The sequence below is a fragment of the Tauraco erythrolophus genome, chromosome 5 (assembly GCF_009769465.1).
Source record: "Tauraco erythrolophus isolate bTauEry1 chromosome 5, bTauEry1.pri, whole genome shotgun sequence".
NCBI lineage: Eukaryota > Metazoa > Chordata > Aves > Musophagiformes > Musophagidae > Tauraco > Tauraco erythrolophus.
The window spans coordinates 33,022,933-33,047,215 of NC_141469.1; the positions used below are offsets into that span (position 1 = coordinate 33,022,933).

At 39.3% G+C, this 24,283-nt stretch overlaps 1 protein-coding gene across 3 annotated transcripts in view; it reads left to right on the top strand.

Moving 5' to 3' along the window:
• AFAP1 (actin filament associated protein 1) overlaps positions 1-24,283 on the top strand; it is a 65,385-nt gene that overhangs the window by 19,571 nt on the left and 21,531 nt on the right. For all 3 annotated transcript variants that reach the window (XM_086611638.1, XM_086611639.1, XM_086611640.1), the window contains exons 4-7: positions 6,247-6,458; positions 9,415-9,594; positions 18,817-18,909; positions 20,929-21,013. In XM_086611638.1, coding sequence (XP_086467764.1) covers positions 6,247-6,458; positions 9,415-9,594; positions 18,817-18,909; positions 20,929-21,013 — 570 coding nt within the window. The remainder of the gene's footprint in view (positions 1-6,246; positions 6,459-9,414; positions 9,595-18,816; positions 18,910-20,928; positions 21,014-24,283) is intronic.

The following is a 24,283-nucleotide window of genomic DNA, read 5'->3' on the forward strand; positions in this document are numbered from 1 at the left end:
GCATAGGGACTCCACCACCTCCCTGGGCAGCCTGTTCCAATACTTCACAAACCTCTCTGTAAAGAAATTCTTCCTGATATCTAACCTAAATTTCCCCTGGTGTAACTTGAGGCCATTCCCTCTTGTCCTGTCATTCATAACGTGGGAGGAGACCGACTCCCATCTCCCTACAACTTCCTTTCAGGTAATTGTAGAGAGCAATAAGGTCCCCCCTGAGCCTCCTCTTCTCCAGACTAAACAGTCCCAGCTGCCTCAGCCGCTCCTCATAGGACAAGTTCTCTAAACCCTTCACTAGTTTTGTTGCCCTTCTCTGAACCAGCTCCAGCACCTCAATGTCCTGCTTGAAGTGAGGGGCCCAAAACTGGACACAGTACTCCAGGTGTGGCCTCACCAGTGCTGAGTACAGGGGGACAATCACTTCCCTGCTCCTGCTGGCCACACTGTTTCTGATACATGCCAGGATTCCGTTGGCTTTCTTGGCTGCTTGGGCACACTGCTGGCTCATGTTCAATCGGCTGTCGACCAGCACCCCCAGGTCCTTCTCTGCTGTGCAGCTTTCCAGTCACGCTTCCCCAAGCCTGTAACGCTGCAGGGGGTTGTTGTGGCCCAAGTGCAGGACCCGACACTTGTTCTTGTTGAATTTCATACAGTTGGCCTCAGCCCATCGATCCAGTCTGTCCAGGTCCTTCTGTAGATCCTCCCGACCCTCAGGCAGATTAACACTACCTCCCAATTTAGTGTCATCTGCAAACTTGTTGAGGATGCACTCGATCCCCTCATCCAGATCATTGATAAAGATGTTAAAGAGAACAGGCCCCAACACTAAGCCCTGTGGAACACCACTGCTGACCAGCTGCCAGCTGGATTTAACTCGATTCACCACCACTCTCTGGGCCTGGCCGTCCAGCCAGTTTTTGATCCAGCGAAGTGTACACCCATCCAAGCCATAGGCAGCCAGATTCTGCAGAAGAATATTATGGGAAACAGTGTCAAAGGCTTTGCTAAAATCGAGGTAAACAACATCCACAGTTCTTCCCTCATCCACTAAATGGGTCATTTTATCATAGAAGATCAGGTTGGTCAAACAAGACCTGCCCTTCATAAATCTATGTTGACTGGATTTATGTGTTGGTTTGGTTTGCAGAGCTGTTTTGGTGTATGCAAACCAGGCTCCTTTTAGAGGAAACTAATCCTGGAGCTCAAGTTAGGTGCATATAAACAAGTTTCATCTGGTATTGGAGACAGAGGGTCCAAATCAGCCACTGGTCTTTTGGACAGTGTTGAACTACAAACGTGATGGAGGCTTTGGACCAGGGGTTCAGAGTTGAGTATCATCCAGAGTAAACCCGTCTAAAATGGTGATACTGTAAATGTAGAGGTCTCAGAAACTGCTGATTATCTGCACATCTACTGGTATGCCTGTATTACCCTCTGTTACTCGCTGAAGTAGACAAGTAAAAAAGGAATTATTGGAAAGGTGTGATTTGCAGCATTTCTGATGACATATTATGGAGAGGGATAAATCAGTCATATTGGCTCCTAGAAGCCATGTTTGATGCACATAACAGTATTTTTGTGACTACTTGTTTAGTGCAAAAGGCAGAGAGCTGCCTCCTAACTGACCACCAGCACATCCTTTTGCAATGCACAGATGCTCTTTGTTACGTCCAAATACTTATGCAAAGACCTGTGTGCTCAAGTGGAGCTGTGCTTCGAGTACTCTGATAAAATGCTGAAATCCCTGCTGTGACTGTTTACCCAGGGCCAGTCAACAGGACGTTATGGACTAAAAAATCACAGAGATTTTCCTTTTTGCTGCTTTTTTATTGGCTGGGGTAATTTATTACTTGTGTAGGGCTGATTTATTACTAATCGTTATTTTCTATGGCCCAAAGATTAAAGGCGTATCTTCCCCCATTTTATGGCCATTTTTATTCTTTGAACCAGAACAAATGAATAAAATAGTATCTCTGTTCTTAAAACACATGCATAGGGTTTACCTTAGAACAGTAATTATTCATTTGTACACTGCACAAACTGAGGTTATCTGGCAGCTCTTAATTTACCTAAGAAATTCAAGGTAAGAAAGAGTTTCATATACTGTAAAGCAAATGAAGGAACACACAATCTTATCAGAGCAGCAGGACTACTCCTCTCTTCATTTCCTCCCTTGAAATGCTGCAGGGTGGTCCTGCTACACCCTGTAATCTGGTGAACTGCTGATTTGTGTTTTGTCATTAAACAAGAGCCATGCTCAGACAGACAAATATTAATAGTACAAATATTAATAGCACTGCTAAAGGATCGTCTAGGGAGAAAAAAAGACAAAATGTGAAACTGATTTGTTATTGTACTTAACCATCCAAATCCATAAAAATATTTAGGATGTCAACCTTAAAAATTAATTAATAATTACGTAATTTAAGTGTATATCTAGACATTTAAAGCTTTATTAGTGTAACTTATCACCTCACGTGCTGTGAATTTGCTATATTTTCTTATGTCCTGAATTCCTTATCATCTAATTTGTGTTAAAAGTATTTTGCACTTCATCAGTAATAAAGTTGCTTTTCAATTCAATATTCCATTAGTAATACATCTCTACTCAAGCAAAACTTCCACTAGTGTATGGTAATTAAAATAAACCACCAAAGCAGTTTATTAACCGAAGAGGTACCCTTAGTTGTTCAGACTGTTTGAGGTGGAGAAAAGTATAACAAAGAAGTGCTAAAAGTGTAAGAAGTGCAAGAAGAAGCTGTTAAACAACTGTTGGGATAGATATCATGATCTTAAGTAAATATTCCTATGAAATTTTTTGTAATGTCGTTAATAGCAAGGAGGCTTACATACCATGTGTCTTACCTGTACAGGCAAACAGGAATGGAAGAAAATTGCAGAATATAGATCAGGAAAAGGGAATATCCGCAACTTCCCCAAATCCCTGTAATCTGTTTGTAAATGAACATTTGCATGTAGATGAAAACAAGACTGTATATGCCTTGTCTGATAACTCTACTAAAAGCTCCTGCTCTGTATAATATGCCTTTAACATACAATTATGATGGACTAATCTTTGGAATGCACTGTTAGAAGTAATGTGAAAGTGCACTGTGATTTTGACCCCTTAACGGTGGAAAATTTTGATTAATGTAAATGTGAAAAGCCAATGTCAAAAGAAGCTAGAATAATCAGAAAATGCAGAAGATGCAAAAAAGCGTAGCTCAGCGGCATTGGAACTTGTATGAGTACATCCTAAGTCACTGAGACTTTAGTAAACATAATAAAATCACTTTATTTTGGAGAGACAGTTCACTTCTTCTACACATACTTTATATTTCTGTCCTTTCTCTCACCCCCTCCCCCACTCCAAAACCCAAAGAGTGTGTTGACTTGAACATACCCACAAGACATTACTGTCCAGCCTGTTGCATTATCCATGGTGATGAGACAGTAAGAGGCAACAGGATTTAGCCTTTCCACAACTTACCTTTACAGAATTTGCTTCCACAATCTAGGACTTTTTAATAGGAATTTTACTGCTTTTCAAATTCGGTTCACAGTGAATATTAGTTGGAAGTAACACTGCTTCAACACTCTTTGAAATTATACATACATGCTGGATTTCTCTGCATAACTTTCTGAATGTCTGGTAGACCTGTTATGTATAGGTAGTAAACTGCCTATGCTATTTATGTTAAAATAGTCTCTTTACAATACGAGCAGAAGGTACTTGTGTCTCAGAGCCTGAAAGCCTTGTTTTAGTCATGATACAGCAGTTTGGAGAAACAAAAAAATAGAAGAGGGATGTGCCAAAGAGCAGCAGAGTTTCAGCCCAGATGATACGAGTACTCCAGGGTGGTCATCCCTCCTGGTGTGAGTCACACCACAAACTCTTCTTCTGGCGGAGAGTCCCACAAACCCAGGGGAAGAGAAACATGGGAAGTAGTTAATGGGCAGGATGTAGCAACAGGTCCCCAGAGATCCTGTTAGACTGTGTGAGAATGAGAGTCCAGAAATGTCAGCCTCAGAAGCTCCTGTTGGCTTTCATCCTCCTATAAACAGAGATTTGGATGAACCTGTATCTGCTGTGCCAGCAGAGTCCCTCTGCTGATCATGTAACATACTGCTCACATGAAATCTGCACTTGGACTTCTTGTCAGCCTACATGGGAAGCACCTGTAACTTCTTACTACTTCTTCTTCTTCTTACCTTAAAAAAATTTAAGAATGATATTACTGACAAAACTAGAGGAAACTCACAAATGAGGTAAAAGAGTATTGCAATCATCAAGAAAATTGTGAGAGTGGCATAGCTGCAGCAAAGATCACTAATAAATTTGAAGAAAGGTTGAGGAGGTTATGGGCACCTAAGTATTTACTTTTTTGAAAAGGGAAATGCAGGAGTTAAAGATGAAATTCCCAGAGAGATAACAACTTCAGGGTATGGCAGTTTATCCCTTAGCCCTTGCCTTTGGGAAAAGACCTTCTTGACTATGCTGATTTAATGACTAGTCCTTACATCTTAGTATTTGGTAAGACCACATGAATCATTCTGCCCCTGCTTCAAACAGACTGGCTTGATACTGTGTGTTTGAGACTGGTCAGTGATGTCTCAAGCATTTCCTGATGTTTCTCCTTGAAAGTTTGTGGATAGCCACTCCAAAAAGAAGGTCGGGAGGGGGAGAATGTTTTGATTTGGTTCTGGTATTGGTGAGGTTTCGTTTAGGCTTTTTTTCTGCTTCACAGGGAAGAAGGAGGAACAGATGGATGAAGAGGCAGGTTCTACCGAATCGTACACAGTCTTTTAAACAAATATGCAAAAATAAATGCTCAGGAATAAATGTTTCCAAATCTGTCAGTTTAAACATCTACTCTAAATTTTTCCATCTTTCTCTTGATTTTTGTAAAGCAAGTGAAAAATTCTAGTGTTTTTCCATTGATAATCATCTGAGGCTTTTACCACTCGCCCATATGGAGCTGCCCTAAACCAAACTACTCCATAGCAGTATTGACCAGAAGACAGCAATTCAATTAAAAAAAAAAAAAAGTTTCAAGAGCTTTGAATTATATTTTCGGTTCACTTTGGAAGGAAGATATACTGTTTTGTACACTTTTGTGAAAACACAAGTGGGATCAGAATATCTAGTCTTGATTCGGAGATGTGAGATCTGGGTATATCTCATTCTGACTATGCATATAGGGAGAAACTGATTTAGAATGAATTTTCCAGCAATCCGCTGTCTTTTCCTCTTCCTAGTTGTCCCAGTTCTCCTTCCTACATCTTGGTTGTGTCCTAAATACCTAGCTAAAGCGATTCAGAGATTTTCTTCCACCTTCTGGCCTAAAAATACATCAAAGTCTACTTGAAATGTTCAGATGAAATTTCAGCTGTTAAAAATATTCCATGCCTTTGGATGTTACTATCTGAAGAGCTTTATATATATGTACCCACATAAACAAATAAATAAGTATGGATGGTGGAAGAGAGGGATCTGTGATAATGGCAAATTAGTTTTGTAGTTGAGAGGACTGTTAGAGCTGACTGCATTGTTGAAAATAAAAGGCCTGAACAAAGATTGTTTAATTAAAAAGGAATCTTGCTATTCCATCACCAAACTTGGAGGAGGATTAAACTGTTTAGGCTAAGCACATAACAAAACGTTTATTTGCAGAATGTCTTAACTCCAGCAGAATCCATAGTTCAAGGAACAACATTGTCTGTTCAATGTTAGTTGTATCAGTGCAGGTAATGTATTTGAGAATTGTATGAAATGTTGTGATAGGTAGATAGTGCCCCATAAATTACTCTCGTGACCTTTGTATATTCAGTATTTGTTTCTTGATGTGCTGTACTGATACTGACATTTCTGTGCCTACGTTTTGCATTATGCAATAGGGCAAGATAAAGATGTTTCTCTGTAAAAGAATTACAAAAGATGAAGAAATTTGCCAAATAATATTTTGAAGATAATAAAACACTACCTAAAATTTTAGCTATGTATTCCCAGCTCATTCTTTCAATTGACATTCCCAAGATGTCAGTATGTCTATAAAGTTTCATAATGGAAAAGCATCACTTGCTCAATTAAGTTAATGTATTGATATTACTAAGCACTGAAACGGTAATTTCTTCATGGCTGACTTTCAAAAGCCTTAACTTATAATGAACCTTGTGGAGATTTTTAGTTGTTTCAGTACATTTCATAGCTAAATGTTTTAACTTAACACTTTTACGCTTTTCTTACAGATTATGACTCAGATGCTATGAGCAGCTCTTACGAATCCTACGATGAAGAGGAGGAGGATGGGAAGGGGAAGAAAATGAGGCATCAGTGGCCTTCCGAGGAGGCCTCTATGGATCTGGTGAAGGATGCCAAAATCTGTGCCTTCCTCCTTAGAAAGAAACGATTTGGGCAATGGACCAAACTGCTGTGTGTTATCAAAGAAAACAAACTACTGGTAATTTTTATTTTTCTCTTCCTGTATTTTCTTTGTACCTTTTAAATGATGTATTTATTTTTACAAGAATCTGTTTTTTGGAATATGTTCTGCAAACAGTGGCCAAGTCTATAGTAACCTTACTAAAGAGTTCGGTCATGATTTACTCAAGAAGCAGAGAAGCACTGAAATTATAAGTGTATCATTTAGCCACTTAGAACTTTGATTTTTATTGCACTTAAACTTAAACCCAGGCGGTTCCCTGATACTGGAAAGAAAGTCTGGCCTATTAGCTTCTAACATATTTCATTTGGGAAAAAATATTGCTGAAACCGTAAATCCAATCTTTCATTCCCTGTGGACCAAAAATCTCATAGTGAGCTTTGTGTATGAACTGTTGGATCAGACCGCTGGAGAGAAAAGTCCCTTGTTAGACTAAGAATTCACTTGGCAGCATATGCCGTGGTAATGTATACACTTTAAACTAAACCTTTGCCATCTGTTCTGTGGTAACTACAGATGCAGTATTCACATGATGCACAGCTGCATTATAGAAAGGAAAGAAACAAGTGGATGTATTTGTTCCTTAAGCAAATCTGTTAGCTTTCTTTCTGATTGGAGACACCAGTAAAAGATTCCATGAGTTAGTAAATTATCTGCTCATAGATGTCTTTTTGTTTCCTGAAAAGAGAGCCTAATTGAGGGAAACACTCATTTCTGTGTCATTATAAGTGAACTCATGTTTACAGCAATAAATATGTTGGGGTCTTAGGCACTCCCTGGCTTCCTATCTTGGTGCTTCAAGCTGTTGTAACTACTGCAATATCCCAAATGGTAAAATCTGATGAATGGGCAATAGAGCATTTTCCATAGAACTTTGTTATTCTGCACTGCTACAACATAGCTTACATGAGTTCACTTTCCAAGTGCATTTGTGCTTATGGCAGTATAGGAAATAAAAGGATATGAAATAGGGATATCTGGGTAAGAGGTTTCTGAAAATATAATTGGAATTCATTTTCTAGTTTTCAGTGGTTACTGAGGATTTAATTGTTGTGTCCTCCTCTACACATTCAAAAAGAATGTTGATTCTGATTCAGTTTTTGTTATATTATTATAATGCCATTATCTTTAGTCCACATTTTTATCACCATATATCAAGATCATATTAGATTTCAGGACTGTCTGATAACAGCTTGAAGAAAAGAAAGAAAGGGAAAGAAAGAGATTTTCTTTGAAGTCTTACAATATTTCTTCTACAATTATGTTTGTTGTTCTGTATAGAAATATGTTATTTTCATTTCCTTTAGCCACATGTGTGGTCCGAAAAGCTTTTTTTTTTCCTTATAGAGATTGTCTTTCAGTAATTCTGTAATGGGGATTAAGAAAATAAAAATCACAATAGGAGTCTAATGACCAAGTTACACAAGATTCGTTTATTGTTTGAAGGAGGACTTAGATGTATAACTTATGCAAGTAAAACAAATGTATGTTCTTAGGGATTAGTAATTGCTTGTGTTATGAATGCAGCTGTCATCATAAAACCGAAATATTTTGATTAGAATTAGGCATTAGTAATAACTTTTAGTAGGGAATAATTTTTCACTTAAAGTCCTTTAATATATAAATACTTCAGTTTTAGTAATGTATAATTATAAATAAAATATTTGAATTAATATAAAGGGAATTATATGCTGTTTATTGCTTCTTGAAGTGATTAATGTTGTATGTTTTCGAGATTTCATAGCTTGAAAACTTAATATTTTTTTAATGTTACAAACTTAAAATATGTGACCAAGCTAGAGTTAATGGGCTTTGGAGAGGGAGGGAGGGTTATGAGTGATTTGCAGGGGCTGGTTTACAGTGACTGTATTGATCAACAGCTACTGTCTTCCTGACAGTTGCGTCATGACGTGAATACTGCCTCAGACATGCAAATGTTCATGTGCTTTTCTCTGTTCACATTTATACTCAGCTGTTCTTTGTATGCATAGACTAATTAGTCTTCTTTATGACCAGATACCTTCTTTATTATCAGATATCTGTTTATTATCTGATAACTTTTTAGCCTTCATCCTTATTTATATGAGTGAAAGCCCAATTTACATTCATATACACAGTCCAACATTGTTCTGTAGTCTGGCACTATGACAGCTTTAGGAACCTCAACTATACTGATGTGTTAGAAGATAAGAGACTAGGTCTATCGGACAAGTGATGTAACAAGGAACTCTTCATTTTTAGATCACCAGTTCAAACACAGAGCAGGTCATCAATGATCCAGCATGTAATGGTTGTTCATTGACACCATTTACTAATGAGGGAAAAAAAAAACATTGGATAAGTAATATAGTTTTAGCCAGGATCTTACAGAATAAGCTAATGTGGAGATTTATGCAGTTTTGTGCTGCAACTATAAAACTGTATTAGCTGAAAAAGTGGGATCTTAACCCCTTTCCACACTGACAATTTTTTTAATTTAAGAAAAAAGAACAGCTGAGTAAGGTATATGCCAATGTCTTTGCAACTGCAGCGTGTAGGCACTGATATAGATTTGCCTTGATACACTGGGCTGTTGCTGGAGGGCAGGGTAAACATTTGGGCTTTAAAGTTATTAACTGTACAGGTTTATTCCACTGCTACAGGTGAACAGATATCCTAAGTCACCCTCTCCTACCTGATCAAGGTCAAGGTTGAGTCATAAGGATAAGGCAGAGAAGCTTAATGCTCTCCATATGCTGTACCTGTCCTGCAATAAAAGATGTGTATTAATGTCAGTCTGGAAGTAATTTTGCTTTACAGAGGGGATGAGGAGGAGAAATGCAAAGCTAGCGTTGGCTGAACTCTGTGGTATGTAGTAAAGGAGTACATGAAAAATATTAAAAATTAAAAAATAGCATTTCTATATAGTAACAGCTTTCCCCCAAGGTTAATAAAGGTGATGTCTAATTTCTGAACTTTCCTTACATTTATTTAGTGTTACAAAAGTTCCAAGGACCAGCAGCCCCAGATGGAGCTGCCTCTGAATGACTGCAGTATCACGTACATTCCCAAAGACAGCAAAAAGAAGAAACATGAGCTGAAAATCTCTCACCAAGGAGCAGATGCCCTGGTTCTGGCAGTGCAGAGCAAAGAGCAGGCGGAGCAGTGGCTAAAGGTAAGGCAGTATTTCTGACCAGGAGTTTTTCCACCCACAAAGTGATTCCATTGCTTGCTCCGTTGCTGTTAAAAACTGAGATACAGACAGCAACAGTCACGCAAATCCAGATCACTTAAATCCCATCTAATTTGGGATTGCAGAAATACAGACTTAATATTCAGGCCTTGAAGCAACTCCTTGGGCAACCAGAAGCTGAGTGTTAACAGTTGCTGCTGCTCCATATGGTTTTCACTGGAAATTGCACAATAATCTGGCACCAAGAGAAGAGGTGGCAGATTCTCTTCTATCTTCATGGAACAACACCCAGTTTGTGCCAGGTTTTTGAAGTGGTGTATATGCATAGCTGCCATAGAATACACTGCAAAAATTGGGATACCAACATCACAGGCATCTTTGCAAAAAGAAGGATGTCCCAAGAAATACCTGTTTGAGTTCCTCTGGATGGAAAAAAAATCCTTGAGTTTCCTGGAGAATTCAAGTTTGCTAATCCTGGTTTAACAGGATATCATCTGTTACGTTTGCTCTGGGAATGCAGACTTCTGAGAAACGGGATTTTGTCAGCTTCTACTCTATTCTGTTCAGTGTCTGAAAATGTGGAAAATCCCAGTGCAAGGGCTGCAGTTTTAGATCCTAACCAGATTACTACTATTTATGTTGGGCTTTGCCAATCTCAAATGTGGAGGTCAGTGCAGTAGTGTGGGAAACTATCACTGCCGTTTCAGTAGCTTGTTTTAGGACCTTGAAATCGAGCCTTTAAATGCATGTAAAAGTCTGAATGTGTAAGACTCATCAGGCATTCTTCATGCTGTGCTCTAATCTAACCTTATATGGTACTTACTTTTCTAAGAATAGATTGTATTTTTCCAAATACAATCGAATTAAACATGTAGTAATTTCCTGATGGCAGATAGTTTTTCTGTAGAACAGGGAGACATAAAATGCAACTTAAGAGGTATGAGTTCTGCTGTGGCCTAATTTTTTAAATGGAAAATTAGTCTGTGATTTCCTATTTTGCAATGTTTGAATATACCTTTTGGAGGTTTGCAGTTTGTGTTTGATTTTGACTGTGGGTTTGTATCTTAGTTTAGAAAATGCACTCTCTATTGTCTTTTTAATAGAAACTATTCACAGCCATGTTAGGCCTCTTCTAACACCAGTATCTTGTTTTAAAATCTAGCACCATCCAAGTGTCCCATTAATTCCCCTAGAGTTTCAAAAACACTGATTGGAATGAAAAGAAATTCATAAGTCATATTCTTTTCCAAGGGAATTCCGCTGCAGTTAGATCATAGTAAGTGCACCATTATATCCTGTGTTGTTCTAAGCTTGGGTTTAGTAATGCTGAATTCATTGGCATTTATCAGACTTTCTTTCATAAAGGTTGTTTTCTTTTTTTTTTTTTTAATTGTACATAAAGCATTCCCCACACAGGCAGCCAGAGCAGTGCTAGATTTTTCTGTATCCCAGACGCATTCCTGCTAATTAAAAAAAAATAAAATAAAAGAGATGTTGTACAATTGCATGGTAACAATGTGACGTGTGCCAAGGGTGAATGGCCGGACAGTATGTTATCTGCAAAGCATTTGGAGACAGTCTGACAGCACTTTATTTAGTTCCTTCATGCTGCAAAGCTCTCTATTAATAAAACTCTTTCAAGTACATGGCAACGCTACTGTATGCTCAACTTCCAAGTCCTCAGCACTGCTGCAGCACTCTGTTCTGTACAATAGAAATTGTCTATCCAACAGCTCACCAAAAATAGTCTGTGCAGCTCTTGCAACAGCTCCAGTGTTTCCTCGAAGTATACCTTTTTGGGGAGAAAGCATTGGGTTTGTATTTTTAAAAATGTTATCAAAATTTACAGGGTTTTATTATGAAAATAATTAGTTTTTTGCTTATTCAAGCCTTACTTAAAATGAGCTCCTGAAAAGCATGTGTGGCTTTTTGTAGGAAGTTCCTATTCCGAGAAAGAGATCACTGCTTTGTCTTGGGAGAAGCGGTTTGAGCTTTCCCAGCCTGTCACTCAGAGGGGCAGAGTCCTCCCCAGCACAGTCACCTGCCTGTGAGTTCTGTATTTGATAGATTCAGAGACTGACCATGAGAAAGGTCTCTGCAACCACATGTTTTAATCATAACGTACCTTGTCTGTCAAAGATACTGTACCAGTACGTGCCATTGGAGCCAGGTTATCACTGAGGGACAACGGGTTCTCATGAACTCATATGTAAGTGTCAAATTAAAGCTTTACACTTGAGCTTGAAAAGCTCAAAATGGCTTTGGAGGCCAGATTTTCCCATGAAAGCTGAACCAGATGATTTTTTTTTTTTTAAGTCAGATGTAATCGGTATAAAGTACGTTTACTTAAGCAAATGATTTTAAAATATCTGTTGGAAGACAAGTGTGAAATAAATGCAGAATATTTTAGACCTTTTTTGTAAAGATGACACCGAAAAAACCCAGCTGATAAACTTAGTACAAATTGAAGTCTAGACTGGAAACCACAAAGGGAGTTTCAGGTTTACCAGCTAAGAAGCGCTTGATGAAAAAAAGATAGCTGATGTCACCGAAGAGCCTGTCGAGCTTTCAGAGTGAGGAGCATAACTAGTATAAATTCAGGCTAGAGCTGAGATCATAGCAGTAATACGGTGTGCAACATAAAGTGGTGGAATTTTCCAGACTTGAATCCTAAAACGTTCCCACAAAAATGTACATGAAAAAATGTGTGCAGTTACACACTCGGACCCAAACATGAGCTTTTTCCGTGCGCACTTTAGTATCTGTGCATCTGTGTGTGCCTTTGTGCGTTTGTGGTCAAGTAAAGGTCTTAAATCTGCCCGTTTGTCTCAGCACATCCAACAGACTGGTGGAAACTGCATTTATTTGTCAGCATCCCTGGGAAATGCTACATTAAAAGGACTACTAAGAACATGACATTACAAGAAGATGCTTGTTTAGTGGCTTCATTCATACAGATGAATGTGTTCAGTGTGCAGGACCTTCAGACTAGGCCACAGAAAACTGCTCTTAGTATTAAAAATACATGGATGCCAAAGAAATTAAGTTCTGAAGTAGCTTCTTGTAGAAGACCAGTGAAAGAAGGAAATGGTCATGGTGTCTGGTCCCAAGGCCTTTCCTTCCTCTTGGCATTGCCTCCTGTAAAAATCTATTTCTGATTTATTGTGCATGAGAGGTAATCTATCATTTTGGAGTACTGGCCTTGATTTTCATTTTTCCCTAATGTTCAGCACCCTTTGTTAACTTCTCTTCATTTTACGGTGTGCAGCCGTTTTACAGCAACCTCTCCAGTTGAGTGTCTGTAATTGAGCAGTGAATCTTTCAGGCATGAGTAGACATTTCTGCATCTATCATTTTGACAATGTTCAGTCAGTTCTGAACTTGTTGTAATAAGAGGGATTTTTTGCCCTGAAGAGAGCAGAAAATCAAGGTTGTGACTGTATCCAGTCAGCCAAGGACCCTGCAACACTCCGCGTAGGGCTGTTAATCTGGTTGTCCTACCCAGTTTCCATTTCTGATAACTGCATGTTGTCTCTTGTAAAAGCCTTTGAAAACGTGTATTTTTCACTGCCCTGAGCTTAGTGAGGGGAGTCAAGTAACTGCTGGGCTCCCATCTTAATGTGGACTGAGTTTTACTGAAGAATAAACTACTGACAGAACTCTTCTTTTACCAGTTTAAATCATCGCAAAACTGAGCTTCTAACTGTAAACATTGTGTGGCTGGTTTTACTTTCTATGGGAATTTCCAGCTAGAGATCTCAAAACACTTCAAACATTACTTTCTTGGCTTAAATAATGTTCCCCAAAGAGGTTATCTCCTCCATTTTGTAGCCGAATAGAGTCAAGTGCTGAACGATCACGCCTTAAAACTGACTCAAAAAAGTGTGTTTGGAATTGCATACTCAGTATAAGTGATTTCCATATAGTGTTTGTTAGCTTATAAGTAACTTCAGGAACATACTGTGTCCCAAGACAGTCGGGCAGGATTCTTTCTCCACTGCTCATCACAAGCAGTGAAGGCTTTGCAAACTAAATTAAACCTTCCAGGATTTACACCCCTCTTGTCTCAAAGAGATGGATTTTGATACCTCAGTTCAATCACAGCAAGGTCAGTATGTTTGCGTAAGAGCTATTTAGGGCCTACCCTGGAGACGTGATGGACCGAGCTATGTGTGAGAGCTTTGACCAGCCTGCAGGACTTGCTGCCCACGTGCTTCAACAGAGCTAGAGGACCCTGTCCTGGCTGGGAATCACAGTGTGTGTGTGTGACCGGCACCATGGAAAACAATATGTTACTTTTAAAAAGCAGATTCATATGTAAATATAAAAAAATCCCACCAATGAATGCAGAACCACAAACATCCTATTTGCTTGTTTTCTCAGGGATAAGTTCTCTTGAAGTTCCTGGCTAAAATCACAAATGCAAGCTGTAGCAGAACCCAGGAGGGCTGAGACTTGATCCCTGGCTTTCACCAGGAGATAGTATTCCTCCTCTCTCCTACTCGCAGCTTTGGATGGAAAATTATTTAAATCATACCTAGCTCAGATTTACAGCCTAAAATGCGGTCTGCCTCTCTGCACTGCTCGGGCTGGGGATGCAGCTGCCCTTGCACGGGGTACCTCTGCCCTTGCAGCAGCAAAGCCTCCAGCCACCTTCCCCAGCCACCCAGCACCTCCTGCCCCGGGCTCTGCCCAATCCGGTGGCCGTATATGCCAATAGACTTTATGGTAATAACACTGGAGAAAGGATACAGGAGTTGTCTTGGTAGATTATGTCAGAAGAGTATTTTTAAGGGGATATACAGGCGCTAAAGGTAGGCTTGCTGACTGCTAGTCTGCTAGAACCTGATCCCTGCTTTGCTCAGACAAACACCAATAATGCCGAAAGATGAATCTTTACAGGCTAGGGGGTGCTTGAGAATGAAGTACAGTACAGAAGTACAGAATGCTTCCAGTACAGAAGGTAAAGGTTTGAGGTTTTTCTTTGAGACTTCAAGCATAGGCTACGATGTGAATAATTTCTGCTTTTCCTCTAATTTATCTAGGTAAACTCCTTGGGGTGTTTCTTTGCAAAATACTAAGAGAGTTTTTGTGCTCTCTTAAGGAGTAGGAGATTGGTGCTAACATATGTACTGTGTATGGGTCCAAAAGAGAGAGAAAATAATAATTTAGTCATGTCAGAATGATGAAAAGCACTGAAAAAAGGGTGTTTCAGGAATGAGAAATACTGAGTTACATCTGGAACCAAACCTTTTTCCCTTTGCTGTGTTGTGCATAAGCAGATTTGGTTTCAGCTTTACCATTTTGCTGTGTTCAGAGTTAAGCAGCAGAGAGAGACAAGAGGCAGGGGATTCAGCCCGTCCTGTTTCTAGCAATTCCTGTGTTTGCGAAACACGTGGTAGATGGGGATGAGGGGATTGGTTGGCTGGCTGGATTTCTCTCCTGGTTACATACAGAAGTGAAGCAAACGTGCAGTCAGGCCATCAGCTTTCTCCCTAATCCCTTTTGAACTTGATCATATTAAAAGTGTGAGCTTCTCCTGCGAGTTTCATGAAAACACGAGATGAGATGCTGCAATGACATCCCTGCGGTGAGCACAGCCTGTAGCCTGATCTCGTCCTACCATATCTACTAAAAGAGAGGTCTGCAAGCTCCTCAAATGCAGGAAAACTCAGTTGTATTCCTTACCGGATCCCAAAGAGATCAACTACAAGGAACCAGCTACAAATTTGCTACTTTTACTCAGATTTTGTTGGGTTTCTGTGTGGCAGGGTCTGGCTGGCAAGCAGCTGACTTTCTGCTTTTACTGCACAGTCATTGCTTTTTATCTGAAACCTGGATCTCTGAAGGTAGCTGGAAAAATCTAATTTGATTCTTCTGACTTTGCATGTAGGGTTAGTATTTTGCCTCCAGTCATGATGTGTCGTTTAAAATAAGATACAATAACTATAGAAATTTGTAGACGATGACAGGAATGAAGATTTTATAGTAAATGTTGGTGCTTGTGTAGTAAGATGCTTTTAAAGAGAGAAATATTCCAGACATGCCACGTGGCAGAAATTCCACTGACTTCACCCATCACTGTCAATGGCTTGAGGCAGGGAATCTTTCCAGCTTTATACCTGCAAATATTTCCCCCTTATTTCTCATGTAACTGCAGTCAATGTGATACACTGGTGTATATCCTGATCCTGCTGAGGATTCAAGACCTTTCTATAACATGAATAAGGAATAATAGCATAGTTCAGGCTGCACAAGCTTTTTCCAGGTCTGCATTTGACAGAAGCAGTTCTGACATCTACTAGTTGTAACATTGTAATGGTGATTGTGATATTTAAAATTCTTGCAATGGAATAACAGATTATTTAAAATGTATTTAGTTTTGAGGCTATCCAAAGAAATGAAAGCTCTTCAGTTTTCTGATTACATTTGCTCATCTGTTTTAAATATTTGAATACATAGTCTATGATCTCAGTTTGATTCTCCTGGCAGCTCACCCTGTGTGTGTGTGTGTGTATATGTGTAATGTACAAAGGCATTTGTGGTGAGAAAAAGAGAATGATTTCCCTTTACTAATGTGTGGGAAAACTTAAACTATTAATGGAGTATGTGCCATTACAAAGTATTCTCAGTACAGCCTTCCAGGTTATGCCATTTTATGGCATATGATTTTGGAGCCATTGAGATACATTTATTCCTATTTTCACACATTTCATTGCAATGGATAGAAGTTTACTGACCACCTTTCCCCATGCACGCTCACAACTATTTTTTAACGAAAATGGTGATCTTTTGTTTTCATAGGACTCCAGGAGATGGAACATAGAAAAAATTGACAAGAACTCTGAGTCTTGTGATTGAAATTATGCAAGTTGGCAACACTGGTGGAATGTTCTATCCTTAAAATTTTGAGTTAAAGCTATAAGCATGTGAAAACCACATTTATAATAGCAGCTGTCTGCAAACGTAATTATAGAGAGTGCATCCAGGCAACCATTCTATATTAAAGGCATTTCATCCTGGTGAGCTGTAGAAGCATGAGCTTTATGCGTCGAACACAATAATTTTGCACATGGAAGGTGATGAGCAAGTCTTTGCCAGTTAACCCCTTGAACCCAAATGAAGTGTTGAATCCTTGAATATGCATTTTCTTCAGATCTCGCCACAAACCTCCGTTTGATAGTGTGTCAATTTTTAAATCAAAATTTAATTACAACCTGATTAAACACTTTACTTTCTCCTTAAATATGTGAGATATGATAAGAACCGGATTTACTTGAGTGCATGACTTTGCACATACTATGCAGTTAGTGCTGCCAAATCATTTCCCTCTGTTCTGTCTGTAACTCCCATTACTATCTGCCTTTGCCAAAATTAACTAACTGTGTGGTGTGAGCAGATGCTGAAAACATGAGCCATTGAATCAGGGTCATGCAAGAGACAGAAATGAATGTTCCCAGAAACTGTATGGACACATTTCTCTAGGAAGAAAACATCAGTGTATTTACACCAAACTGAAGACCAGCAATTGAAAGGAAAACAACACACACACAAAAAATTTTTGTATGATTTTGGGGAGTTTAGGGCTGCGTTTAACTCTGTGGTGCAGGTGCTCTGCAACAGATAGATCTAAGTTCTCTGTTACAAAGGACGCCAAGTGCCATGAAATACTGTGCTTATGTTTCTGGGACAAAGTATAGGGAAGTTCAGACAGTCAAGAAAGGATGCTGAAGTGTTTTTAAGATACTAGCTCAGAAATAGAAGTATAGGTTCATTTCCCTGCTCTGCTTAGGTTCTTTTATGTGACATTGAGTGAGTGATTTAGTCTTTCTTTTGTTCCTGAGTACGCCATTTGTAAAATGGGGCTGGTGCTCTTTCTTTCTTTATGGCATATAGTGCCTGTAATTTATGATGTGCTCATGAGTTGTAGCAATAGGGTCTTGGTAAGCCCATAAACATTTGATTTGTTTAGCTTTACCCTTAAAGCGCTGTGATAGAACTGTTTGGTGCCATCTTTAGCTCCTTAATGGCTTCCCCATCAACATTGTTCGTTTCAAAACTCAAAAGATGTTGTTTGTTGTTTTGCTTTTCCTCTCCTTAAAAGAAGTCTGGATTTTGGCAGTTAACTAATTGCTGTTTTCCCTGGAACTGGGAATTCTCAGGCCAGATCCTCCTCTCTGCCAGCCTGGCTTGCTGTAAACAGTGTGAAGGGAGGAGCTGGATATGTAAACACGTACTTGTAACATGTAAAGTGGAGAGTTTGCATGTCTAGTGGTAATGCTTCCAGCAGAGTACAATCCCTTTCTTCCTTAGCTCGCTTGGTGTGCTGTCATTGCATGGCTGCACTGCTGTAATCAGTGGTGTGGAGCTCAGCACCTCCTCAACATGAGTCTGGATGGAGAGTCGGGACGTGTTCTCATAAGCAGAAGTGATTTCAGACTGATAATGGGCTGGTGGTAACCTCATGAGAGATAAAAAACTTAATTATGTCCATAGGGAATCATCAAATGTCTTTACTCATAGTGTATTTTTACATTTGTATAGTTTAAGGTTTTGAAGTTCTTCACATTCTATCAAAATCTGAGTGAATTCCAGGTTCTGGATTTTTCTTTAACTTTTTAAAAGCAGACTTAATGCCATTCTCATTTCCGAGAAGACATTTACAATTACTTTGACCTACACCTTGATGTCAACGTGTGAGTATAATACAAAAATACCACAAAATACCACTGCACGGTATTAACTGTAAGTCAATCAACACTTCATTAGTTCTCCAATACCAAAAAAGAGCAGCTGGGTAGTATATTATGCAAAACTCTTGTCCTTTGACATGCGGGATCTTGGATCTGATCCCACTTTTTCGTCATCATAATGAAATTAATTTGATGGTGTCAGCTGAGTTCATATTGCAAAACTAGCACCTGGAAATCAGCAGCGCTGTTGGTTTCTTTACTCAGGAGAGCCTTGGAGCTTAGCTTGTCGAGAAACTGAAACCTCCCACCTCTAGACTTTATGTCTCCTCCAGGTCGTACATGAAATGACTTAGGAAGGCAGCGTGGAGAAGTTGGTGCAGTGACAGCCGGCCTGACACCTGCAGCCTAGTAAAAGTCTGGGATTCTTCTTCCCATCTCCCTTCACATTCATATGTAATTTCTCTCATTTGTATTTTATGAGTAACTAATAAGTTTTGCCTTGTCTCCTCAGGTTGTAAAAGATGTGTGCAGTAACTGTATGGGAACAGTAGACTCCGATGGGCCATTGTCTAGTTCTCCAGTACACAAGACGGAGCTGGAAAAGGTAAAGTTATCAAAATGATGAATGCAAAACTCCTTATGATTGCTTATTATAGAGGCACTGCTAGACACTGCATGGTTTAGGGGATGTTCAGATCACAAAGCTGAAATTGAATTTAGGTTCTGGATTTCATGTATTAATTTTTTCATGTTAAACCGCTTTCTGGGACGATCTTCAATAACTATTTGGCTGACTTGTGCTACTGTTTTAGACTATTAGGCCCTGTGTCATTTTTGTTTGTTTGGATAGGTGCACACATCCTACAGAATTGACTTTTGCCATGTCTATTAATTTGGTCATGAACAACCAGCAGACTGGCTTGTGTCCATTAGTAGCTTCTCTTTACCATTTACAAGGGTGCAGATGAAGCATATCTGACGTGTGCTGTGATGCTCTAGAGATGCTCTCCATCACGTGCAAAGAACAAGCAGAGATGTAGCTTTTAGGGAAGAACAGCTGAACATTATACAAAAATTTTAAGAGATGGTCTTTTATCTTTGAGGATTTAGTTCTTGAAGAGCTCCCTGGGCATGCTGAGGTCACCGTTTTGGCAGACCCTTTCAAGCATTCATGCCTCAACACAGAAACTCGGCTATTCACATGTGGTTGTCTCTGCTGCCTTAACTCAGCAGGATGTGACAGCAAGAATCATAGAATGGTTAGGGTTGGAAGGGACCTCAAAGAACATCCAGTTCCAACCCCCCTGTCATGGGCAGGGAAACCCTCCACTACACCAGGTTGCCCAAAGCCTCATTCAACCTGGCCTTGAACACTTCCAGGGATGGGGCATCCACAGCTTCTCTGGGAAACCTGTTCCAGTGCCTCACCACCCTCTGAGTGAAAAATTTCATCCTTATATCTAATCTAAATCTGCCCTCTTTCAATTTAAAGCCATTACCCCTTGTCCTATCACTACATGCCCTTGTAAAAAGTCCCTCTCCAGCTTTCCTGTAGGCCCCCTTTAAGTACTGGAAAGCTGCTATAAGATCACCCCAGAGCCTTCTCTTTTCCAGGCTGAACAGCCCCAACTCTCTCAGCCTGGCTCCGCAGTGAATGATCAGTACATTGCCAGCCCCTGCTATGTTAAGGCATCCACATGTGCCAGCCCCTCTGCAGGCCCTGCTTAAAAGTCCCACTGAGAGAGGTTTCATCACCAAATTCCTGATGGCAAGTTCTACCCCATGGTGGAAGAATGTTACATTGCATTGCACCTGGGAAACAAAGAGCAAAGCATGTTCCATACCAGCTCAGACCTCCTTATTTCCCAAGGCAAAAGCTGTTGTGTTTGCATGCTTCCACACACCTGCACAGTATTAACAAAGTAACAGAAAGTGTCATAAAATAGTTAGTTTTGAAAATGTGTGCCGTAAAATAGTGTAGCAAAACTTCTCATTGTTTTGTTTGTTGTTTTGTTTTGGGTTTTTTTCTGTAATAATCTGTACACCTTCATGGCTTCACCACTCCTGAGTAATGCAATTACCAAAGCCATGCTGGCATAAGCTCTATAGTGCTTCACCCCATGTCTCATATGTGACTGTTATAGAATAATCGGTGCTAAAAATTTGTTTCAAAAGCTACTGAAAGTATTGAAGCACCTTGTAGGAATGCACTATTTTCTGATAAGCTGTAACTGTAAATGCGTATGTGAAGCATTATTTAAAGAAATAATTTGAAAAATATTCTTATCTCATCCATGTAATTGTTCATTGCTTAGCAGATTAATAAACAGCAACATTTAGAGTCTAGAAATTAATTAAAAATATATTATGCAATAAGAGATATTGAATTATGATTATTTCACTGGTTTGACTACACTTTCAAATATAGACCTGTTCTGTGGTTTTTGTGCTTTTCTAAAGCCTCTAAAACTGAACTTTTTACTGTCTTCTATTTGTCTTCCAAGTGGATGAGAGCTTGAAATATGTTTTATTTCGTAGTAAGCATACTTTTAAATTGAGTCATGACACTTCGTTTGGCGAAGGTGCCAACACTGTGTGTCAGCTAATCTCTTTGCCTGTACAGAAGCTGTCATCGGAGAGGCCAAGCTCCGATGGGGAGGGTGCTGTGGAAAATGGCATCACTACCGTGTGCAATGGGAAAGAGCAAGGTACGTCTCAGATCCAGACACGCTTCGTGTAAATAAGATGTGCATATAGGGAGTGATAGGTAGTGAAATAGCTGGCTTTTTTCTTGTAAAAAATAAGCAGTAAAGTTTTCGAATATTTTTGTTAAGATTCAATTTAACTTCAAAGCTGAATTATGTCACGAGTGAATCCTTAACATTTTGCAGTAACAGAAGACATTTGATGTTATTGTGCAGGTAAAATAAATATAGTTAGTATAAGGAAACAGAATATAGAAATTCTGACTTGGCCTTTTGTGTGTTCAAAAGTACATTTTCAGAGCTTGGGCGACCACTATAGGCAACATAAATATTATGTGTATAGCTTCTAAGCAAAAAAGCTATCATTGAATGCTGGAAGGAAAGAATCATGCACATTTTTAATATATATATATGTGTATATGTATGTGTACACAGTTTATTTATATGTGTGTATACACAGATACATATATATAAACTATTATGTATGATTATTTATATTAACATACTAAAGTGTATATAATCATGTCGTATCAATGGATTGGTGAGTATATACGTATATAATTTTGCATATGCTACTTTAAAGCCATGCATGTTTTGTAGTCCTCATAATCTAACAAAGACACATTCCAAACCAAGGGGGAATTTCATCTGAATTATATCTAAAACACTGAACTCCTACACTCTCTTCCCCATCCTCTTCTCTCCTCCTCAAAGCGGAAGAAATTCTGTGACTTTGTTAACTTGCCCTGTAGCAATGGGATCATTCAGATAAGACATTTTTCTGCAGCTGTCAAGCTGAAGGGTAATGTGAGCTGCAGTGAGCGCAATGTCAATACTGGCCTTGGTGCCAGCGCTGTCTCGCCTTTTGACTCATTTCCTTTATCTTCTCCCTGGGTCGTTTTCCCACATTTCCTGACTATACAGAACTCTGACACACTCAACAGTATGGAACAACGTCAGGTTTTGTGTTTTCTAGAAGTTGTGGAACATGGTTAGATTTCACTCTATAAAATCTTCTACTAAGCTTTCAAAAAGCGCACTATTGTTTTAGCCTCTGAAACAATTAGTGCTGAGAAACATCCATGACCCAAAAGCTGTGTTGTCCATGATGTCCAAAAGTGCCTGGTGGCTCAGGTGCCCTACAGGTGACATGCTGATGGAGCATGCGCTGCTGGAAAACCAGCCCAGCTTAGATGTCTCAAGGAGGGTGATTAAAAATGCCAGTTGCTTTTAAAAATTGTGACCTTCAATATGTAGGAACAGAAATAATAGACATTAATAACTGCAAGGAGATTAAAATATCCCTGGCATCCTTTTAAGTGGTTGTGGACGAAGTTACACTATTTTTTTAACCAATGGATAGGAAATGCTTAAGGGAGTATGTGGGAAGGGAGACTCTGGAGAGCAGTCATCTCCAGCCGTCACCCACCAGCAGGCCTCTACTTAACCAGCTGCTCATTTCGCTGTGGGGAAGGAAATGAGAAGAAAAGGCTTTTGTGAAAAAAATCACTGGCAGTCAGGCAATCAGTATAGTCTTTAGACTCGAAAAGATTAAGTCATGAAGGCCTTGTTTCTGCTGCCTCTCAGTTCTGCAGGGGAATAAAACCACAGTGTGAAGGGAAGATAGGACAGAAAAACAAAAAAACACTGAAATGGGCTTATTCCACTGTCTGTTAATGCTCATGAGAATGATTCCTTTGGGCTTTTGTCTCAGAGGGATGAGTTTTTCTCAGTCTCTGGCTTTTTTCAGTGCTTTTCGTCTCCTCCCCACTCAACAGCCACAGTTGGTCATCGGCTGCCACAGCACGGAATGGAAACCTGTGTGCGGGCAGGTGCTGCCTTCGGCTCTTCCCTCTGGCAGGGCGTGACATGAGCAGCCGGGATGGATGGCCTCCTCCCTCGAACACAGGACCTCGTTGCATGTTTAGAGAGCACAGTATAAGTTGTGAACACTCTTCCCTTTTTAGGAAGAGAGAATCAGACCTTTGCTTGCACACGGGCGTTTGCTGGTGAGCAGCGATCCATGCCTGGAATGCTGCCTTTCCCCTCGGCACCGCACGCGGCAGGTGTCAGATTTGTAAGGTCTTGGCCGCAGATACAATTTCTAAACAATGGTGTTCCATGATGGCTAACAATTAAACTAAATATGATAAATTATCCGATTGTGAGTCCCAAAATGCTTCTCTGTTTTCTGTGTATTCCTCTTCCCAGTTCATTAATTCATATAGTCATTTCTCATATGAACATTTTGTCCTTTTCTTCCTCAGTTTACACAAGTCCATAACCGCTGTGTTCCCTGTTGCAGAGGAAATTGATATGTCAGGGATAAAGTTACAGCAGCTCATTCCTGTCCTAAATGTATTTTTCATCAAAGTCATGTATCAGGAGAAGTTGATGGATATTTTTGCTGTTCTGTCAGTTAGCAGAGAGCCTTTTGCTCTGTTGATGGAATCCAGATTAGGCCACTGAATGCAATTTTTGAAAGTTCGTTTCGTTTGTTGTTTTGCAAATAAAAGGCCTTTCTTTCTGACTCTATTTAATCTTAGAAACTTTTTTTATTTTTAATTTATTAGGATTTTAGTCAAGTAGCCACTTTTAAAAATGATAACCATAGTCCTTGCCACGTTATGTTCCGTAGTTCAACATGCCACAGTGCACAGAGCTGTAATACTACTAGTATCGTATGAAGTTAATGGAAGCATAGTCTGAGTGTTAGTAAAACACCTCTTTTCAGTAGAGCTTCTTCTTTCCAAGCCCTCATGATTGCAACAAGTGCCAACTTCTAAACGTTGAATGCTCGTTCTGATCCTACTAATTTGATTGCTAGTAGTTAATTTATAAGTCTTGTCTTTCTAAAAGGCCTGTTGTGATAATATACCTTAACCTAATGGCATATGACAGGAGTATTTCTGCTAGGCAATCGTATTCTGTTTTGTTGTATACGTAATTGTTGAAGTATTTTGAGGGAAATATTTAGGAACAGCGAAGGATCATCTGGCTGGATTTTTATTCTCATGTAGATGAGCTAAATTTATATGCAGGTAGCTCAGTCGTACTGGTAAATTAGATGATGATTGCTGTGGAAAGAGACTTTAAGCTTGATTAGATTAAATTAAATTAGAAGCTCGGTTTTTGTTTTTCTTATCCTTCTGAATGCTGTGATTTTCATAGCACAGAGGTTTTTTTATAGGTTTATATGCTAATCTCATTGCAGACTGCAATTTTTGTGCAAATGTTCATTTTACACTGAATTGTTTGTCTGAACTATGATTT